Source organism: Populus euphratica, unplaced genomic scaffold (assembly GCF_000495115.2).
Source record: "Populus euphratica unplaced genomic scaffold, PopEup_1.0 scaffold2094.1, whole genome shotgun sequence".
Lineage (NCBI taxonomy): Eukaryota > Viridiplantae > Streptophyta > Magnoliopsida > Malpighiales > Salicaceae > Populus > Populus euphratica.
This window is the reverse complement of record NW_011501908.1, coordinates 7,848-27,278: the sequence shown is the minus strand read 5'-3', so window position 1 is coordinate 27,278 and position 19,431 is coordinate 7,848. Positions and strand designations below refer to the sequence as shown.

Below are 19,431 nucleotides of genomic sequence, written 5' to 3'. Positions count from 1 at the left end.
CTCCCCCCCCCCCCCCCCCCCCCCCCCCCATTTTAAGTCTTACACGAGAAGCCAGTTTCTCGGATGTAAATTTATTTGCGGCGGATTGAATGAAGAATACTAGTAATTGATTTTAATTTGCTGTAAAAACAGGTGACAGTTGCATATAACAAGGATAGCAGCCCACATAAGTTGAATTTGGGTGTTGGTGCTTACCGAACCGAGGTACTTTCCTTCCTTGTTAACCATTTTTATTCTTAATACTAATGTGAAGTAATAATGATGTGCGATTTGTTGGGTTTGATTTATATGTATTAGGAAGGGAAGCCTCTGGTTTTGAATGTGGTGAGAAGAGCAGAGCAGATGTTAGTGAATGACAGGTAAGCCATCTCAATCATTTCCACTCTCATTCTCATTCAATCATTGGATATTCATTACTATATAAATATGTATATCTCTTCCAGCTCTCGGGTCAAAGAATATCTTCCCATTGTTGGACTTGCCGATTTTAACAAATTGAGTGCCAAGCTCATTTTTGGTGCTGATAGGTAAATATTTTGATGTTATTTGCATTCGGCATCATTCAATAACATTTTCTCCGTTTTCCCCACCTTTACTTCTGCTGATTGGCTTATTGTGATTCTATTGCTTGATGTGCAACAGTCCAGCCATACAAGAGAACAGAGTGACTACTGTCCAGTGCTTGTCTGGTACTGGTTCTCTGAGGGTTGGGGCTGAGTTTCTTGCTAGGCATTACCACCAAGTAAGGACTCTTTCTGCTATGTTTCTTTCATTATGCTTTACCTGGTATTTCGTAACATAAAATCTTGCCAGTCTAATCTATGTTATCATACAATGTGTGATATGTTCATCTAATCTTGTTTGGCAGCTCGTGATTTACATCCCGAATCCCACGTGGGGAAATCATACCAAAATCTTCGGTCTTGCAGGGCTGTCTGTGAAGGCTTACCGCTACTATGATCCAGCAACACGTGGGCTGGATTTCCAAGGTTTGAACCCTCTAATCTATGTTATCACACTGTATCAGCCTAATAAATTGTTGTTACTCCATTAGATAGACAGTCACAATGCTTACAGTTTTATGTTATTGCTGATTATACTTCTGTTGTGGTTTTATTTGACTCTAAAATCCTAATTGATAAATTTCATATGAGGCCTTAGCACCTTTTTCTTGTATCATTGTTTGTGCACTGAGTTTTAATTAAATCATGGTGCTGATTGATTATGATGCTGTGCAACTCAAAGAATCAGCCTTACGTCATGTATATGGCATGTAGGCTTGCTAGAGGATCTTGGAGCTGCACCATCAGGATCTATAGTGCTTCTTCATGCATGTGCTCATAACCCCACCGGTGTTGACCCAACCATTGAACAATGGGAGCAGATCAGACAGTTGATGAGATCAAAAGGGCTGCTACCATTCTTTGACAGCGCTTACCAGGTACTAAGGACTTCGTGAATATCTTCAGCAAAAAGAAGTTTGGCTTGGAATAATGAATACGGATTGATCTTAATCAAGTTTTGTTAGTGCTAGTTGATTGTAGCACAGGTGACTAATATCTTGTACTTTGACACTCCAGGGTTTTGCTAGTGGTAGCCTAGATGCAGATGCAGGGTCTGTTCGCATGTTCGTTGCAGATGGTGGTGAATGTCTTGCAGCTCAGAGTTATGCAAAAAACATGGGCCTCTATGGGGAACGTGTTGGTGCTCTCAGCATAGTAAGACACTCAGCTTCTGAAAGTTTTCCTATAAGCTTAACAATCATGAATTAGTAAATACTTGATCACTGAAGCCTGCAACTTAAATAAATGAGGTATAACGTGACAACTTCTAGATTCCCAGAATACCATCGGCTTCTCAGGTTGGTTATGTAGAAGATGCCTTCTTGTTTTATTTTATTTTATAGACAAGCAAGGTCTTTCTCTCTCACCTCCCACCCTCTTTTTGATAAGCAAGGTCATATATATATAGATCAAATCTTCAAAAGGTAGAGCACTATTCTCTCTGTTTTTTTCAGACTAAATTATTTTTGATGATTTTGTAAGCTAGTTCTTCTGGTTTTTAAAATCACAAGTTAGTCCCTAAACCAGAGTTGGTTGTTAATTCTTTTTGAAAATTTTAAATTACCTCAAGGGATTAACTAACTATTTAACTAGAAACAAAGGGATCAGATAATAATTTACTCTTTTATTTTTTCAAACTAAAGTAGCCAAATGTGTTTCCTGGTTCACTCTTGGGGAAGGTGATGATGACATCTTTAACCAGACAGGAGATGAAAAATAATTTAGAAATCCTAGGAGGTTGTGATATTGCCATTGTTCTGAAAGTATTTTCAGAGGATTTTACATTTTATTTGGTGACAACTAGCTTTATTTGTTCTTATTTTGTGCGAACAGAGGTCTACGCAGAGTAATTTTTGGTAAGATACATGTTCATAAATAATTACTTGCAGTTTCATTTTCTCAGGTTTGCAAGACTGCAGATGTTGCAAGTAGGGTTGAGAGCCAGTTGAAGCTTGTGATACGGCCCATGTATTCTAATCCACCTATTCATGGTGCATCAATTGTGGCCACCATTCTCAAAGACAGGTATGAGCTCTCTTAAACTTAGTGAGATTGCTTTAAGCCCCATGACCAAGCCAGCTTAATCTTAGAAGCTGATGTCTGATAGAGACGTATTTAGAATTTATTTAAATTCCGTCCAGAAGAATGGCACAGTGAAAGAATTTCTCTATTCAAATGAGTTATTAAATTATGCCCATAAAGATTCTGGATTAACAGAAATCATTCCCACAACTAGAAATATTTATAGTGAGTGGTATGGAGTCGCAGCATGTAAATTATGATATCTGCTGCATTCAAAAGCATACAAAAAAATGATTATTTTGATTTGTTGGACTCAGCCTGAGCTATAAGTAAAACTTGGCTTGACTGTTTGGTTTTTTTTCATATAGGGATATGTACAATGAATGGACTGTTGAGCTGAAAGCAATGGCTGACCGGATTATAAGCATGCGCCAAAAACTATTTGATGCTTTATCTGCTAGAGGTTTGCTTATTCATGTCATTTTATACATTTTATTTTCCTGTTTGGTTCTTACATTAGCCTATGGTTCGAATGGTTGGGCCTGTAAACTTGTGTCAATAGTACCATTCAAACTCATCTCCTGAATCATCTACAAAATTCCTTGGTGTCAGCCACCATGACTCTCTTCGTTACTGATAAAATATTCAGAACCAATATGTGAATTTCCAGAATCTTTCCCCATGTATGCACAAAATCACAAAGGCCTCAATTTCCTAAGTGCCAATCTGAACACCTTTTACTAGATGTACACAGAGAAAATGATATTAGAGTGTCCCTGTGGAAACTCCTTGCAAACATATGATGACCAAACAGTTTACTGCTTTCATGTGTCTATACTGGATAATCATTGATCTACCTTTCAAGCAAGTTTTTCTTTCGCAGACCATGCACTAGTAAGCATACTTTATGCGATGTTTTATACATTTAAACTGATACTCTTTTCCTTTCTGGCAGGCACTCCTGGTGACTGGAGTCACATTATCAAGCAAATTGGAATGTTTACCTTCACTGGCTTGAACACTGAACAAGTTGCCTTCATGACCAAAGAGTATCACATTTACATGACATCTGATGGGTAATAAAATCTATCTGTTATTCCCATTTATAGATGTTTTGCTTTTTACTTTTTTGGCTAGAAAAAAAAAATCCAAACCTCAAAAATGACACCAAATAGGCTCTCAATTTTGTTCCTATTTTTTTTGTTTTGTTTTGTTTTAGTGTTGTCTTCTGAAATTTCATAAGTTATCAAGTCTTTCTATTCATATCTGATCTTGGATTCCTTCAAATTGTACCTTTTTTGTACGAAACAATGCTGTTTTGAAGGGATCTTACATTTTTTTGTTTAGAAATTCATTGAAGGCCCCAATTATGAAAACAAAATTATTGACAGCAAAGATATAAAAACTTCTTTGGGGGCGAAATTGATGCTAAGTCATTAACTAGGGAGCATTTTTGAGCCTCCTCAAAAAAAGAGGAAAGAAACGAAACGTAAAATCCTCCATGCACTGAAGTTTTTTGTTGCTGTTGTAATATTCTTCAGTTTCACTTCCGCTGATTTTATTTTACATGCATATTACTTGCTTTTGACATTGTTTCCTTGTCCATTTGTTTGGATTCTATTTCAAAATACAATGTAATTGTTGTTCAACACGTTTGCCCAAGATAAATAATCTTTTTTCCCCTGCTATCAACTCTTAATCAATTTTTTGTTGCCTTGCATCAACGTAGTTGAAAAGATGAAAATGCCACACCTCCCTATATTTATGAATATGTCTTTGCTCTGTTCTGGTATTTTATCAACAAAATTCAGCTCTTGTAAACCTCACAATTCTCCATCATAAATCTACATGTTTTGTAGCATGTAACGTCGTTTTTCTGTTTGATTATTCTTGAAGAACAATGATTCCCCTGTGTTGATTTGTCAAGTTTCAACTCTTTTTTTTCGTGGACAAATATTAAGATCCAACTCATATTTGTATATTGTTATCTGGTCCATATACATGGAGATAGACGGAATACTTTATTTTTTTTTAATTTTAAAATGACTTTATTTTTTTTTTTGCGGCTAAAGGTATTATTTTGGTCATCTTTCTTTCTGCAGGAGGATAAGCATGGCAGGCCTTAGTTCCAGGACAGTCCCTCTTCTGGCAGATGCCATACATGCTGCTGTCACCCGTGTTGGCTAAAATCAACAGGTTTTTGGCCTATATAATAAGAACTCTCTGGATTGGAGGCTCCGCTTCTGGGGATCTTTTTCCCAACTTCGTCTGAGCAGATGCGATGTTTTCATTAAGACTTGAGAAGATGCCATTTTCCTTTTGAGACAGTTATGGCTTCTTCTCTTTTGCCCGTTGTTATGTTATTGGCTCACCTTACCTGACTATCGCTGTGCTTTTGAAGGATTGGTTGCGGTGGTCTTTCTTTTTGCAGTCATATTATGCTTTTGAAAATTTGATTTTTTTATTTTAAAATAATTTTTTTAAGTTTCCTATCAAAAATAAATTTAAAAAAATAAAAAAAATATTGTTTTAATATATTTCTATATAAAAATTACTTTCAAAAAAGCAATTGATATTACAATGACTAATATTATCCACATCCTATCAAAATAAAGATGGAAGAAAACCTTTGAAGGATTCGATAAATCTCTTATCTTCTAAAGAAATATGGATGTTGATCTCAAGATACATTACCCCAATGATATTTACCACCAGCTGAACTGGGCAAATTTTTCGAATTTATTGTTTATTTAATTTTACAATAATAAAACAATGACTTTAGAAGGAAATACAGGGATGTATTTTTTTTTTTAACCAAAGGAAAAAACAATATTTCTAATAAAAACTTATTTGTTTTTATTTTGATGAAAATATTTTTTTTATTAAGGATTGTCTTTTAAGTAAAGCTTTTATTATCATTGTGAAATTAAGTTTTAATAAATAAATAAATAAAAATCATGAATTAATTTTTCTTACACTTATATGACAATAAATTTGAAAAAAAATGAATAAGATAATTATAATAAAGTAGATATTTTATTTTCATTTAATATTAATGAGTTAATTTAATTTCAAATTTTTACTAACAAATATTATTCATAAGGAAATTAATAATATTATCATAAAAAAATTTATAATCTTTTTTAAAAGAATCAAATGATTAGATAATTATTTTAATATTATTTTAATCATTTTTTTTTAAAGAAGTATAGGCGCGCCTAACCTTAGAAAAAAAAATTGAGGTTCTAGAAGGCCAAGTTTATTTACCTCTTTTTTTCTTTTTTTTCAAAGGGACGTCCACTCCCAATTATTTTTTATATATTAAATGATATATTGTCTTTTGAATAACTTTCGAGCCAACTTTGATTGATTGAAAGTTGGGGTTTGAGTTTTTTAAACTAAAATTAATTTTTAACTTGTTTTTTATTTTTATTTATAGTTTTAATTATTTGACTCTTTTAAAATTATTTATAGCTTTAATCATTTGACTCTCTTGAATTTGTTATTTTTATCTATTAATGAAAAGAATTAGTCTTGGTGATAATAAATGTATTGATGAAAGGGTTAATCTTAGTATTTTAATACAAGTTATTGTTATTTTAAACTTGATAACGAGTTTGAATTTAAATTTTTTTAAAAAGGATTGATATAATATGAGTTTTAAATAGGAAGATGACACGAAAGGAAAAAAAATCAGTGTATATATGTGAGGGTTTAAAATCTTATAAATATAAGATAGGAGGATGAAATAAAAGAAAAAAAAAATCAGTGACCAAAACTAAATAAAGATAGAATTCTCGCAAATCAAATGGAAAGTAGTGTAAGATAGAATTCTCGCAAATCAAATGGAAAGTAGTGTTTTTTTTTTTTCACTTTGTTTTAATATATTAGAGAGAGAAAATAATGCAATGTGAACTAACCCAAGTAACTACGTAAGAAAAATGACGAACATGAAAAACTGTAAACAAAAACAAGCAAATACGCGTTCAGTTACTTTCTCCTAGTTGATCACGTCCTCTGGCTATCTTAACTGATTAACTTTTAACTTTCTTGGTCGATCCCTTCCTATTTTCTAGAATCGCGTTTCATAGTCAGTCTAAAATGAAAATATAAAAGGAATCCATACGTAGCTTCAAGCAATCTGGAGAGCATATGTCAGACTGAGAGTGGAAAGGAAACCAGAATAGAGTGAACTGAGTATAAGACGAAGCTGGGTTAACAAGTGCATAAGAAACCTCAAATGCATCGCACTCATTGATTACATGCTGAGACTTCCTTCATCCTGCGTTTCGAAGGGAGGACTAACCAAACATTGTACTCCTACTTGGGCCTGGTTATCTACATTTCACAAATCAGGCTCTCTAACTAAACCTCTCTACTGTTTTCTTCCTCTCTTTCTCGGTTTTCTGTTGTTCTTTTCTCCTTTTATGAACTTTAGAGAAACTGTCGAGCGGTGGGGCTTCTCATTCCACTCAGGTTCTCAAGCTTTTCTAAGTAGGAAAACCTCTTGGGGGTTGTATCTGTTTTGTCCTTGATCTTGTCCTGTTCTCCTTTGAAGCTGTTCTCCATGTTGTCTGTTGAGGTGGTTTTATTCATGTTGGCCTCTCCCAGATCTACTTTCCATCCCATGAAATCCGAGAGTGTCTTTGATGTTGGCGTCTCTGCAGAAGTCAAATTGTCCAGCTCTTCATCTGGCTTCTGATTGGACTCTAACTGTGGACTTCGTGCAAGGGAATCAGCATACAGGACATCCTCAATCTTAGACAAGATCGCGTAAGCCAAGCTTTCTATTATCCTTGAATAGCTTTCTAGAATAGCCTGCCCTACATCCTGAAGAGAAGTACTAAAACAATGTCAGTTTCCAAGCTCCTGAAGAAATATAATCAGAAAACAGATTTCAGACATAATGATACATGTCCTTGCCTTGTTATATTGGATCTTGCTTATATCTAGTGATGATTGTGAAATTCCTGGAAACCGCTGTTTGAGAATAAGTAAGATTGTTTCTGCCCTCTCTTCAAAGAGTTCTCGCTTCTCCAAGCTCACGGCTGAACCCCAGGTTGACTTTCCATCCTTTTGGTTCATCTTTCTCTGCCAAATCACGATAGAAGCCTCGATCCTGTTCTTGAGGTCTAAAACTTTGTGCTCGGTTGACAAGTCCATGGTTGAAAGGAATTGCTCAGGATCAAAGTATTCTACTGTTATGCTCTTGTAGATCGAGTCTCCGAGGCTCGCTCTTCCATTCTACCAATAACACAAAGGAGAAATTAAGCAAATTGTATCAAATTTTAGTAGAGCGCTTGAGCGTATTTCATTCCCATACCTTTGGAAGGGATTCGATGTAGTTTTCAGGAATTTCCATTTCGGATAGTACTTGGGCATTTATAGCCATAGCTGCTTTAAGTACTTGGTTGACAGAATCCTTCTGAAACTGCATCCATCTCCGAGTTACATCTGCTAACCCATTTTGTGGAACCTTGACCGTGGGGATCCACCATTTGTCATCATTTCTTGGTGGAGTTCCTTGCTCTAAATCATCTTCTTCTTTGGAAACATACCAGAATTCATTTTGGCTTCCAAATTGATCTAGGAGATCCTGCATATTGCGAATATGATCAGAAAACATTGCAAGTTCATACAAGATCCTCTCCAATAAGAGAAGGCAAGAAAACCAAAGTACTTACAATGAGGATGGTGTCAAGTTTGTGCAGCGCAGGAATGTTCATTAGCAGATCACTTCTTTGCCGTGTCGTCATGATCTATCAAATCAGAATAAAATATTAATATCTGGCGTATAGGCATACGTGGTTCAGATTAAAAAAATTTCATATGCAATTATGAGTGATGAGAAACAAAGCATACATAGAAATGCTTAAACATGCCCAGAATTCTCACCTCCATATTGATTCCATCCTTGGATTGTTGTGAAGGAACAAACTCAACAATGTGATCTGTTACAGATAAAAGCCAATCGATCTCCTTTCTCCATCTTGCCTTTCTCTCTGGATTCATTGGCTCTAGTTTCTTTTGTTCTCCAAAAACAGATGCTGCATCGTGTAAGAATAAGAATCAAGGAGATGAGTAGAAATAATGGTACAAATATGGCTAGAAATGTTAGTGATGGTCTTTTTATTGGCAGATAAAAGAAACAATTAAAAGAAAAAATCACCAGCAAGGTTTGTAATTGCATTTGATAAAGCCAAAGCTGAAGAGACACCCTTTCCACCTCCTGACATATCTTCACCCAAAAGCAGCTTTGCAAACCTTTCCTTCATCAGTTCCATGTCTGTACAAAATGCAAACCAAATTATACGTAACAAAGAAAGAACATCATGATCTTCGAATCTTTTCACAAAAACAGATTCTCTTTCTCATAGACTGTTCAATTTGTGTAGTGATAGCATCTGATTAATCTGACAAAAAATGGCATAATCTTTTTCAAAACAATCATAATATTATTGAGCGATGAAGACAGAAAGAAGAGAACTATACGTGATGTATGTACCTGATAAGAATTGCTTTTCTTGACGAGTTGGTGTCTCAGGAGCTGCGCAACCATGACCATCTGTACGAGAGGCCTTCACTGGTCCTCGTACACGATTAAGTGGACTTCCAATATATTGGCAGCCGCCAAGGCGTTCTCCTACAACTCTAGGAACAATGTAACTCCTTGATTGATTAACATCATCTCCATCGCCTGCATTATTTTCAAGGTTGAAGCTCTGAACCTGTCGCCCTGGAAGCTGATCGAACATCTTTGTGGGATTGGGATACTTGATTTTCAGAATGCTTTGTTCACGACTCAATGCTCTAACCATAATGAATCAAGTGTTATCTTCAACGATCAGCAGTGAGAGAATGAAAACATGATCATTGGCAAGCAATGCTGCAAAATTCTTATCGAAAGAGAAAAGGGTTTTCGATCTCTCTTCTTTTCCGGAATAGCGGTGTTGGTTTTATTTTGAAGGGATCTAGGAAAAAAGATAAAGGTGGTTACAGGCTTTCAGTTGAAGAGGAGAGGAGGCTGTTGAGTGGTTGTTAGTTAAGTTTTATGTCTTTCATAGGAGAGAATGTGGGGTGCATGTCTATGTCTGTTCGATAAAATCTAAAAAAAGCAAAAGAAAAAGAACTGCGGTCGGTGTAAGGAAACGAGGCTACTTTGAAAGGTCAATGATGCTCGGCCACCTACAAGCCCGGGAAGAACACACAAACTGGAGCTAACTTTTGCCATTATTCTGAGGACATCCAGATTTCTACTGCTATGTTCTTTATTAGGTTGCAGCAAATATAGCCTTTTTTCTACGTAATAATAATAATAATAATAAACACCACAAATATAGCTGCTTGGGGAAATAACGAGAAGTTTTGTGCTGCTCCGTTTTATGAGCAGCAAATGACTCCATCACCGATCAATGGCAATGTCTTTCTTTTCTTTTCTTTTCTTTTTTTCACGATAAGAAAACAAATGAAGCATCTAATTGCTAAATTCATGTTTAAATAAAATATAATACTTTATGTAACTCTCACCATATTCATTATTAATTAATTTTATTTCATAAAAATAATGTATTTAATTAATTTACTAAATTATAAGATTTTATATAAGTTGCTTTGCCTTTCACATGTTCTCAAGTTTATAAATGAGCTTACGTACGAGCCTACTCTAAGTTTTAATGAGCCAACTCTAAAGCTTTAATGAGCCAAACTTAGTTGAGCTTAAGCTCATTTAACTTATTTATATAGCAATTTCAAAAAATGTGTTTGAACTTCAAGCAACATACGAGATCAACTTAGCTTATTTATAACCCTATTAATTATTTGGATAAATTAACCCCTCCTAAAATTTTAAAAATACTAGTGATACTCGAACTACTGCCATTTATAGAAAAAAAATTGATAAATTATATTAATCACTCTTTGATTTAAATACAATAATGTTTTAATCTTAATTTTTCATATATTATAAACTATATTTTATAAGAAACAGTTGATGATTATAGCAGTTAAGAGGTGAAACAGTAATAATGATCTCATACAAATATAATTAACTCTCATCTTTCTAACTAAACAATCAATCTCAATGGAGATAAAAAAGAAGAGAAGAGAGAGTCAATCAAAACCTAAATTATAAAATTAACTTGATTGGAAAAAGCTCTAATCTCCGTAGAAGAACCCTAACTTAAAATTTTAAACTAAGGCATATCATGGAGGGTAATTGGTCTGTCCATTAACAATTTGTGGCATCAGATAGTTTTAGAAGGCTCTTATGATTTGCGTTTCAAAATCAAAATAAAAAAAAACTTATAATTTGATGAGCAATCATATCAAAGAGGTGTTTTCCTTTGTTAACCATGCAAAGCTCTTTATAAGAGCATATCTTTACATATTTAATTATTATTATTTTAATTTTTAATTTAGTATAAGGCCTTTTTAGAAATTGTTTGTTTTTACAGGAAAAACAACTTAGACATAAACCTAATCCAATAAAGATATATGAAGAAACCCATATAAGAAACGAGGATAGAAAGAAAAGGATGAAAAGTTTTATCGACAGTAGAGCAAAAGCATTGCTATAAGTTGTTTTGGATAATTGTAATTGTCTTACTAGAGTTTATTTTCATCATTAATATGAATTTTGAATATTTACTTGTTTTTTTATTTATTTTGCAAGATGCATGTAATGTCAACAAGGTTGGAAAACATGGAAAAAACACTTCTACCCATCCTCTTCACAATCTTTAATTATGGTTAAAGACCGGAGCAACTGATAAACCTGATTGGAATCATGTTTATGATATGCCTATGACATCAACATAAGATATAAGATTGTGTTGTAGTTGTACAATATTAGACATACAATATTTTAGTCCATCACTTGTCACTAAGAAGATGGTCAAAAATAGGGTTATGAAATAACTACTAAGAAGATGGTCAAAAATAGGGTTATGAAATAACTAACTTTTGAGTTACCTAATATAAAAGCATAAATAAGGGTGAAATTAAAAGAAGAAATAAAAGTATAAATCAAACAAGAAAGTAATAGAAAATGAGAGTAAGTACGTGCATATTTGGTTTTACATTCTCTTTCCCCTTCTAGATCTTTTGGTTTAGGATATTTTCCTCTCCCTTTACTTTTTCAGAAATTTTAACATGTTGTTTAAAATCAAATTGTGTATAAAATTCATTTTAATATAATTATTGTGCATGGAATTTAGTTTATAATACTTCATCTTATTTTTTTATTGTTGTTATGAGTTTAGGGTTAAAAAAATGCATTTGAGGTTATAACAACTAAACAATATGAAACAATGTGAAATACCGAAGAAATCATATTTATGTTGGTAATGTTACTCATATTTCATCGAAAAGTTACATAAAGTCTTGGCATTTCTAACAAAATAGCAATGGAATATTCCATAAAAAATTAAGGTGCATTTCTATTAATGATTTCATCGGTAATGGTTGCTCCCATTTTGTTAAAAAGTTGTGGAAGGTTTAGGAATTTCCTATAGAATCTTTGATTTATATATTTCTAATGGAATCGATGATGGAGTAGTTTGTCAGAAATAAAATGCATTTCTAATGAAATCGACAATGAAATAGAATGTCAAAAGTATAGGTGCATTTTCAACGAAATCAGCGATGAAATAATCCATTGAAAATTAAGGTTGTTGCTAGCCATCCTAATGAAAGATGGGTGGTAAAATTTGATTTTTTAACGTAAATATTCCATCAACATTTCATTAGAAAAGGAAGGTGTTGATAAAAATATTGACACAACATAGTATTTTTCAAGATGTAATGAGATTGAAATCATGCTTGTAATGGGTTGGGAGGATGGGTCATAACAGATTTATCTAATGCGTAATTGTTTAGTATGAGTGTAATTTATGTGTATTTTTTATGCAAATTTTATGTGCATTAACTTTATATATATGATTAGATTGTGTTATGTTTTATATTAAAGGTTTGTATTATCCATAAAGCTAACATAATATAAATGAATCATCATAAAGCATTGTTTTAAGATGTTGACAAATGGATAATAAAATAGCATAATACAAGACTTGGCTTCATTATATTCAAAGTATTTTCAAAATATCATATTTCTCACCATTTTTTATGTATTAACTATTTTTGTTCTTTTTAAGTCAATCATAGATAAATGGAAGTTGTTTTTGGATGTTGACAAAAGAATAATAAAAATAATTAATGCTCAACTCTTTTCTTTTTTAAATACAAAAAGAAATGATAATTAATTTGTTATTTAAATCTATACGTTCATGTTAATTTGTGTGAATTTAGTTTTGTATGTTGGGATATTTATCCTTGATATAACTAGAGAATTTGATCTAGATCGACATAATCTCACTTAAACCTATTGAGTGAGTGGTCAATTTTAAGCCTATCGTGAACATGATCAAGTTAAATGGCCAAAGCCCAATCAACCATTTTCATCCCCTTGAATTCAACACTCATAACACAGATGTAAAGATCATGTTATATTGTCGAGCCTGAATTCTAAATTATAATATTACATTTTGTTAGTGTTTTACGTTCAATAATAAACACATATATACCAATTTAGAGAAGCTTTTAATATATAGGCACATTAAATACTTTTATTGTAAAAGACAAAAATGAAATACCTTACCTTAGATAAGATATTTTAAGGTGATTTTCTTCTTTTTTATTACATAATTAATTTCTTATATAAAATTTTTAAGGACTAGTTAGTATTTTTAGTTATCATAAAAAAAGATGGTAACTTATTATTTCTATCTTAACCAATCAATACTAATCAACTCGTTGAGATGCCCCTACAATAATTTTTATAAATGAAATTACATAGCAAACTCAAACCATAGGGTGTTTAATACTTATCCTACTATTAGATGTTTTAATTTGTTGATATTGTGGTTAAAAATAATAAATAAAGAAGAATTTAACCATAAAAAAAACAATTTTACTAAAAAACATATTTAATAATAATTAATTCATTTATGTTTAATATAGTTAAAGAAAAATCCATTAGTTTCTAAAATACGAATGTATATTTAGTAAAAAGAAAATTATTACAATGTATATAATATAGTTTTGATTTAGAGTGAACAACATAGTGACCTAATATGTTTTTTAAAATATCTCTAAAATACTATCATGATGGATTTTTTTTTATTTTCAAAACATAAAATTTTGATTGGTTATAATTAAAATAACAACATGAAAGTATATAAAATAGCTAATGTACTAGAAAGAATTTTATAGGGGTGATCATTTTCGGTTCGGTTCGGTTTTTATATTAAAAAATGAACTAAACCGACATTATTAATTTTAAAATTTTAAAACCAAAACAGAACCGAGACCGGTTCAAACCGACTAGCTTCGGTTCAGTTTTTATTATTCAAAAACCGGTAAAATCGAAAAGAAAATCTTAGTGCCCAATGCCCACAAACTCCAACTACAAGTAAATCTCGATGTCCAGTGCCCACAAATTACAAGCAAATCTTGGTTTCTGTTGTTCAAGAACACAAATCTGCCCACAAACTACAAGAAAATTATTACATAATAATAATAAAAAAAAAACCCACAAGATGCAAACTACAGAGATGAACTTGAAATGAAGTTAAAATTTTAATCATCAAAAAGTCGTCTCTTTTTTTATTTGCCCATGTAGTTTAATTAAAATAAATGTTGATGAAGGGTGAACTTAAAGAAATGAGATGAGAGATAGAGGGAAAAAGAGGAGGGGCTACGGGAGATGAAAGGCATGGAGAAAAAAGGGAAAGGGAGGAGGGCTAAGAAAAGATGATGAGAAACAAGAAGAAAAAAAAAAAAAGGGAGGAGGGCTGTGAGAAGATGATGAGAGGCAGAGAAAAGGGAGGGGAGTGTCAACTGTACTTTAGGAGTTTAGGTCTAGGGTTTTTTCTATTTATACTTGATTTTTTTTTAAATGCTGAAATAGTTGAAGCGGTTCGGTTCAATCGGTTTTAGACTTTGAAAACTGAACCGAACCAAAAAAATTTTATGATTTTTTTAATCGGTTAATTCGGTTTTTTTTTGTTTGGTTTTTTCGTTTATTTTTTTCCAGTTTATTCAGTTTATCAGTTTTTTTCTCACCCCTAAAATTTTATATATTTTGAATACAGTAACTTTTTAGGTTTATAAATATAATATGAAAGACATGTCTTGCACGTTCTATAAAGTGTGGCTACCCTTTTCCATTTGTCTTTAAAAAAAAAATCAAGATTTTTTTTTTTAAATGAGTATATTCTTGCTTATTAAGTTGATTTTTGGTAGTATAATAGTGACTCTTTAAACCCATAAAATATTACAAATTATTAACAACACACTAGTTTCAAATAAGCATAAAATTGTTTTTTTTTTGTACATTTAGGATAGAGATGGGCTGTGTTTATTTTACGAGCATCACTAGTGTTTTTTAGAATATGCTTTTGCAAATGTACTATTCAACTATGTTGTATAATTTATATATAAAATCTTTAATAAGCTTTAAGTGTTTAACATGCTACTTGGTAAGCTTTGAGTCTTTATATATCTTCTTTTCTAGAATTTTAGGCATTTTCTATTTTTTTAGAGATTCAAATCTTCATTTTGATTTTGGTATTTTTATTAGGATGACAGTTTCTTCTTCTTTTTCATTTTGTTTAGTGCTTTTATTAATTCTACGAGGGAAGCCAAATTTATGAGAAGATTTTGATATCATATTATTAAAGTTTCTAAGGGTTTTTAGAGTTTAATTTGATTGTCAAAATTATAAAGTGTTATTAAAGAACTATATAGATTATGGGTGATTCAAGAAGCTTATTTAATATTTTTCTAGGGTTTCAGGTGATGCATGGATAGAAAAATAATGAAAAATAGGAGTAACATTATTTTTTTGAATTAAATTCAATATTTCTGGAAATTATTTAAATTGTTAAAATGGCTGAGAATTTTTTAATAATATCGTGGCATGTCACAATGTTGGTGTTGCATTTAGGATAAAATATCCAATCAAATGTCTTTAAAATATTGTACTCTTTATACAGTTATGGATGGAAATCCCCAGCAAAAATAACCAAAATATTTATACTATGTATAACAATTTTTTTTGGAAAAAACTGATTTTTTGGGTTTTTCTGTAATTTCTAGTTTATTTTTGTGTTTTAAAAGTATTTTAAAAAAAATTTAAATTTTTTATTTTTTATTTTAAATTAATGTGTTTTTAGATTATTTTGATATACTGATTTCAAAAATAATTTTTAAAAAATAAAAAAATTAATATATTTCTAAATATAAAATATTTTGAAAAATAACAACAACCATGTTTTTATAAGTGAATGAAAAATAAAGACATATATGGCATATAATGTAATAGAAAAATATTTACAATTCTTATACATAGTGAACTCATTTTGTAACTCTTTTAAATTTTATCTTGAATTAGGATCATTAATGTTTTGCTGTGTACTCCATTACAGTTGCTTGTATTTTTTTTATTTTTTTTAATTTTTATATTTAAGCTACTTGCTTTACTAATAAGAAAAACTAACAAAAGTCCTGGCGTGCATGCCTGTCATCCTCGTGGTGCCTTACATGTCTACTGGGTTTGCAGGGTATTCAGTGGGTTGTGGAGATTAGTTGTGGTGCGCGCAAACTGGCCCGGACACTCCACATAAATCAAAAAAAAAAAACTAACAAAAGTCACTTATATTTAATTTATTAATACTTTTTATCTAAAAAAACCAAATCCATGTATTTTTAGGGGAATTTAAATGGTGTTGATGTAAGGATGTTAGAATCAATAAAAAAATTACCTAAAATTTATTAATTTGATTTTTTTAAATAAAAAAATATTTTTTAAAAAATTCTTTCATCTGGATAATCATTCACACCCTGGATACTCAACATAAAATGAGCACTTGGATTGCTTGGAATTAATTGAGTCCTCCTTAGAACACAAAATAATACCATGAGATTCTTAATGATTAGTTATAATATTGATAAATACACTAAAATATCATCAAAAATTTTCTCCAAAATAACCCCAATATATCATTTATTAAAACTTGAAAAGTCACTTATATTTGTTAATGTTATAACCATAAATTCATGATGGCTTTAAAGTGTTTTGAAAGCATTGAAAATGTTAGCTTCATTTGCTCTGAACTCATGATTTTTGTGTGACCTACTAAACTAATCTAATATATTATAAATTAATAGAATGAAAACTTTATATTTAATATTCATCAAATTCAATTATTTATAATAAATTAAAAAAAATCCTTAAAATCTCCTCGTTGTTATTTATTAACAAAACATGAAAGAGAAAATAGCTTATATTATTAAACTATATGTGTTGTCACTCAATTTTAATTTTTGACAACTATCAACAAGTTTAGCAATATTATTAAAATGAAACTTAAAAGATAGTTTAACTAATGAAATCTTGAGTTCGCTTTTTAATAATAATGAGTTTAAGTTTTTTTAGAGTTATTGAAGATTTACATAGTTATTAATTTCAAAATTCATAAGATTAATTAAGATACATACAAATTAGTCCAATATATAATTATATTAAATAAAAAAATATTATTAAAATATTTCTATACCAAAGCATTGATAGACAAGCCGTATTCATTCTCCATAACAGTATTTTCTACTTCGTCATCCTCATGTTCTTCTTGAGCTTTAATTTCATGAAAAATATTTTCCTTAGAACTGAACTTTTCTCCGTATTTTATAACTTTTATTGGGTTGAATTAAGTTTACGGGTTGTTATAAGCTTTTTCTTGGGTAGCCATTTTTTTCCTTTGTGTTTTTTTTTTTTATAATGATTTTTTAACACTTTCAGAGAAGACATAACAGTTCATCCCAATGACTATGAAGATTATGACATTTAAATGCACAGTAGAATTTAGTTTTGATTTATGCTAAAAAACAATATGAAACTAATTATTAGCATATTGACCTAGTGGATTATTTCATGAGAAAAAATTAAATATTTTTAAAATATCATCCTAATCAATTTATTTTATATTTGATTAGCTAACCTTGAAATAACGATATTAAAATACTTAAAATATTAAATGTAAGAAGAAAAAAACTAAATTATCCGAAATTTAAAGTACAATTATGCACTGCGAAGGACGGCATGTTAATATGTATGAATGATATGTTAGAACATGGGAGACATGTCTTGCATTCTTTGCAAAGCAGATTTTCGCTGCATTTACCCGTTTTGCCTATCAGAATTTTCGTTGCCCATAGGATAAATTATTGATTAATAAAAATTATAAAAAATGAGCTTGGTTCATGTAATAATTATTATAAAAAATAATTAATCATCTAGTTAATTAATTTATATATTGATTCTCTGATCAATTTAGTTGTAGATAATTTGATTAACTCTCATTTACATCAAAACATTCTATATCACCATTACTCACACCTTCACTTTATAATATTATTATTAATGTGAAATAGGACCTTCAAGAATTAAAAAAATATATAAACAATTGAGTCACCGTCTAACCATCTAATTCTTTAAAGACATTAAGAATTATAAAATATATATTTGCTCTGGATATTTGAATAAAAGATTTGTTATAATCAAGAAAATATAAAAAGCAAACTCACAGCATGCTTTTCAAGAAAAAGATACCTTAACTACCTATTTCTTTGAATTTATTTTATGTAAGTCATTTACTATCCAAATTATATTACATAATTATTTACAAATTATTTATTATTGATGATGTTCGTTTAGTTAACGTCGAATTCTAAATTAAAAATATCTCAATAATTTTTTTAATTTTTTTATTATTTTATTTATTTACTTGTATTTCTTGACCTTTTATCATTATTATCTATATAAAAAAAAAACTAAACAAAATATCATGCTTCATCCACGTTAGTTCCTACCTTGACGAGACTTGAGATTTATTATTGACCTTATTTTTTATTGAAAACATTGTAGAAGGCCTGCATCACTCCTTAAATCTAAGAAATATGTCAACCTAGCCATTAAAAGGATAAATATGATCAAAACACGATATTAATTTGATGAAAACTCATCAACTCCTTATTGAACTCGTTGTAGAATTGAAACATATGTCAATCCCTAAAAAGTAGGAGATACATTCGCCTAGATATCAAACTTGACTTTATAAAAAAAACACGACTCCAACTTGACAAAACAACATTGATATTGTTTTCATTCTTTCTTAAAAATAAATATTCACAGAGACATGCATACAAAAAAAAAAAGATGAATATGTGGTTTTACAAAATAAAAATAACGTTAATACAAAAAATAAAAATTAATAATATAAAAATACATGAGTGAATAGTAATATATTCATTGTTTGCATTTGTTAATAACAAACCATGCATAAATGAACCTATCATAAAAGAAGAAATGAGAAGGAAGAAGGATTCGGCTTATCTTGAGATTGGTTCCATACGAGGGAGGAGTTGTGCTAACAATAGAGATGGTGCTATGATGAAGCTTTTAAAACCTTTATTAGTGAAATGATGGCTCATTTCCTCATCACAAACTCTCTTTTTGTAGCTTGGCATTTTCTCTCTTTAGCCTGACTCCCCTTGTTCCTTGTTTTACTTTTCTATTTATAAGTAATGATGAACCTTTTAAACCTTAAGTAGTGAAATGATTGTGATCGTTGGTTCATATCAGTTAAACCGAGTCCTCCATTATGGTTATAAAATGTTGGGAAAATTCGGAACAACCGGACACCAATTTACCCGGATCAATTCAGCGGAATACAATTACAATTCACAAGTCCCAATTCTTTCCCTCTTTGTGCAGTAAAACAGAATCAAA

The 19,431-nt window shown here is 30.8% G+C and overlaps 2 protein-coding genes across 2 annotated transcripts in view; one reads left to right on the top strand and one right to left on the bottom strand.

Moving 5' to 3' along the window:
* LOC105118603 (aspartate aminotransferase, cytoplasmic) overlaps positions 1 to 4,997 on the top strand; it is a 5,303-nt gene extending 306 nt beyond the window's left edge. Inside the window, exons 2-12 of the mRNA XM_011016573.1 lie at positions 133 to 204; positions 298 to 359; positions 444 to 527; positions 643 to 742; positions 869 to 989; positions 1,278 to 1,441; positions 1,581 to 1,718; positions 2,467 to 2,588; positions 2,954 to 3,048; positions 3,541 to 3,661; positions 4,688 to 4,997. Coding sequence (XP_011014875.1) covers positions 133 to 204; positions 298 to 359; positions 444 to 527; positions 643 to 742; positions 869 to 989; positions 1,278 to 1,441; positions 1,581 to 1,718; positions 2,467 to 2,588; positions 2,954 to 3,048; positions 3,541 to 3,661; positions 4,688 to 4,772 — 1,164 coding nt within the window. The 3' untranslated portion in view covers positions 4,773 to 4,997. The remainder of the gene's footprint in view (positions 1 to 132; positions 205 to 297; positions 360 to 443; positions 528 to 642; positions 743 to 868; positions 990 to 1,277; positions 1,442 to 1,580; positions 1,719 to 2,466; positions 2,589 to 2,953; positions 3,049 to 3,540; positions 3,662 to 4,687) is intronic.
* A 1,491-nt stretch (positions 4,998 to 6,488) lies between these two features.
* LOC105118601 (rop guanine nucleotide exchange factor 9-like) lies at positions 6,489 to 9,584 on the bottom strand. Its single transcript, XM_011016572.1, has 7 exons — positions 9,091 to 9,584; positions 8,755 to 8,871; positions 8,481 to 8,632; positions 8,270 to 8,344; positions 7,909 to 8,181; positions 7,509 to 7,829; positions 6,489 to 7,415 (listed from the first exon to the last, which is right to left on the bottom strand). Exons 1-7 carry the CDS (start codon positions 9,401 to 9,403, stop codon positions 7,020 to 7,022), a joined length of 1,647 nt encoding a protein of 548 aa, XP_011014874.1. The 5' UTR covers positions 9,404 to 9,584; the 3' UTR covers positions 6,489 to 7,019.
* Positions 9,585 to 19,431: the final 9,847 nt, after the last annotated feature.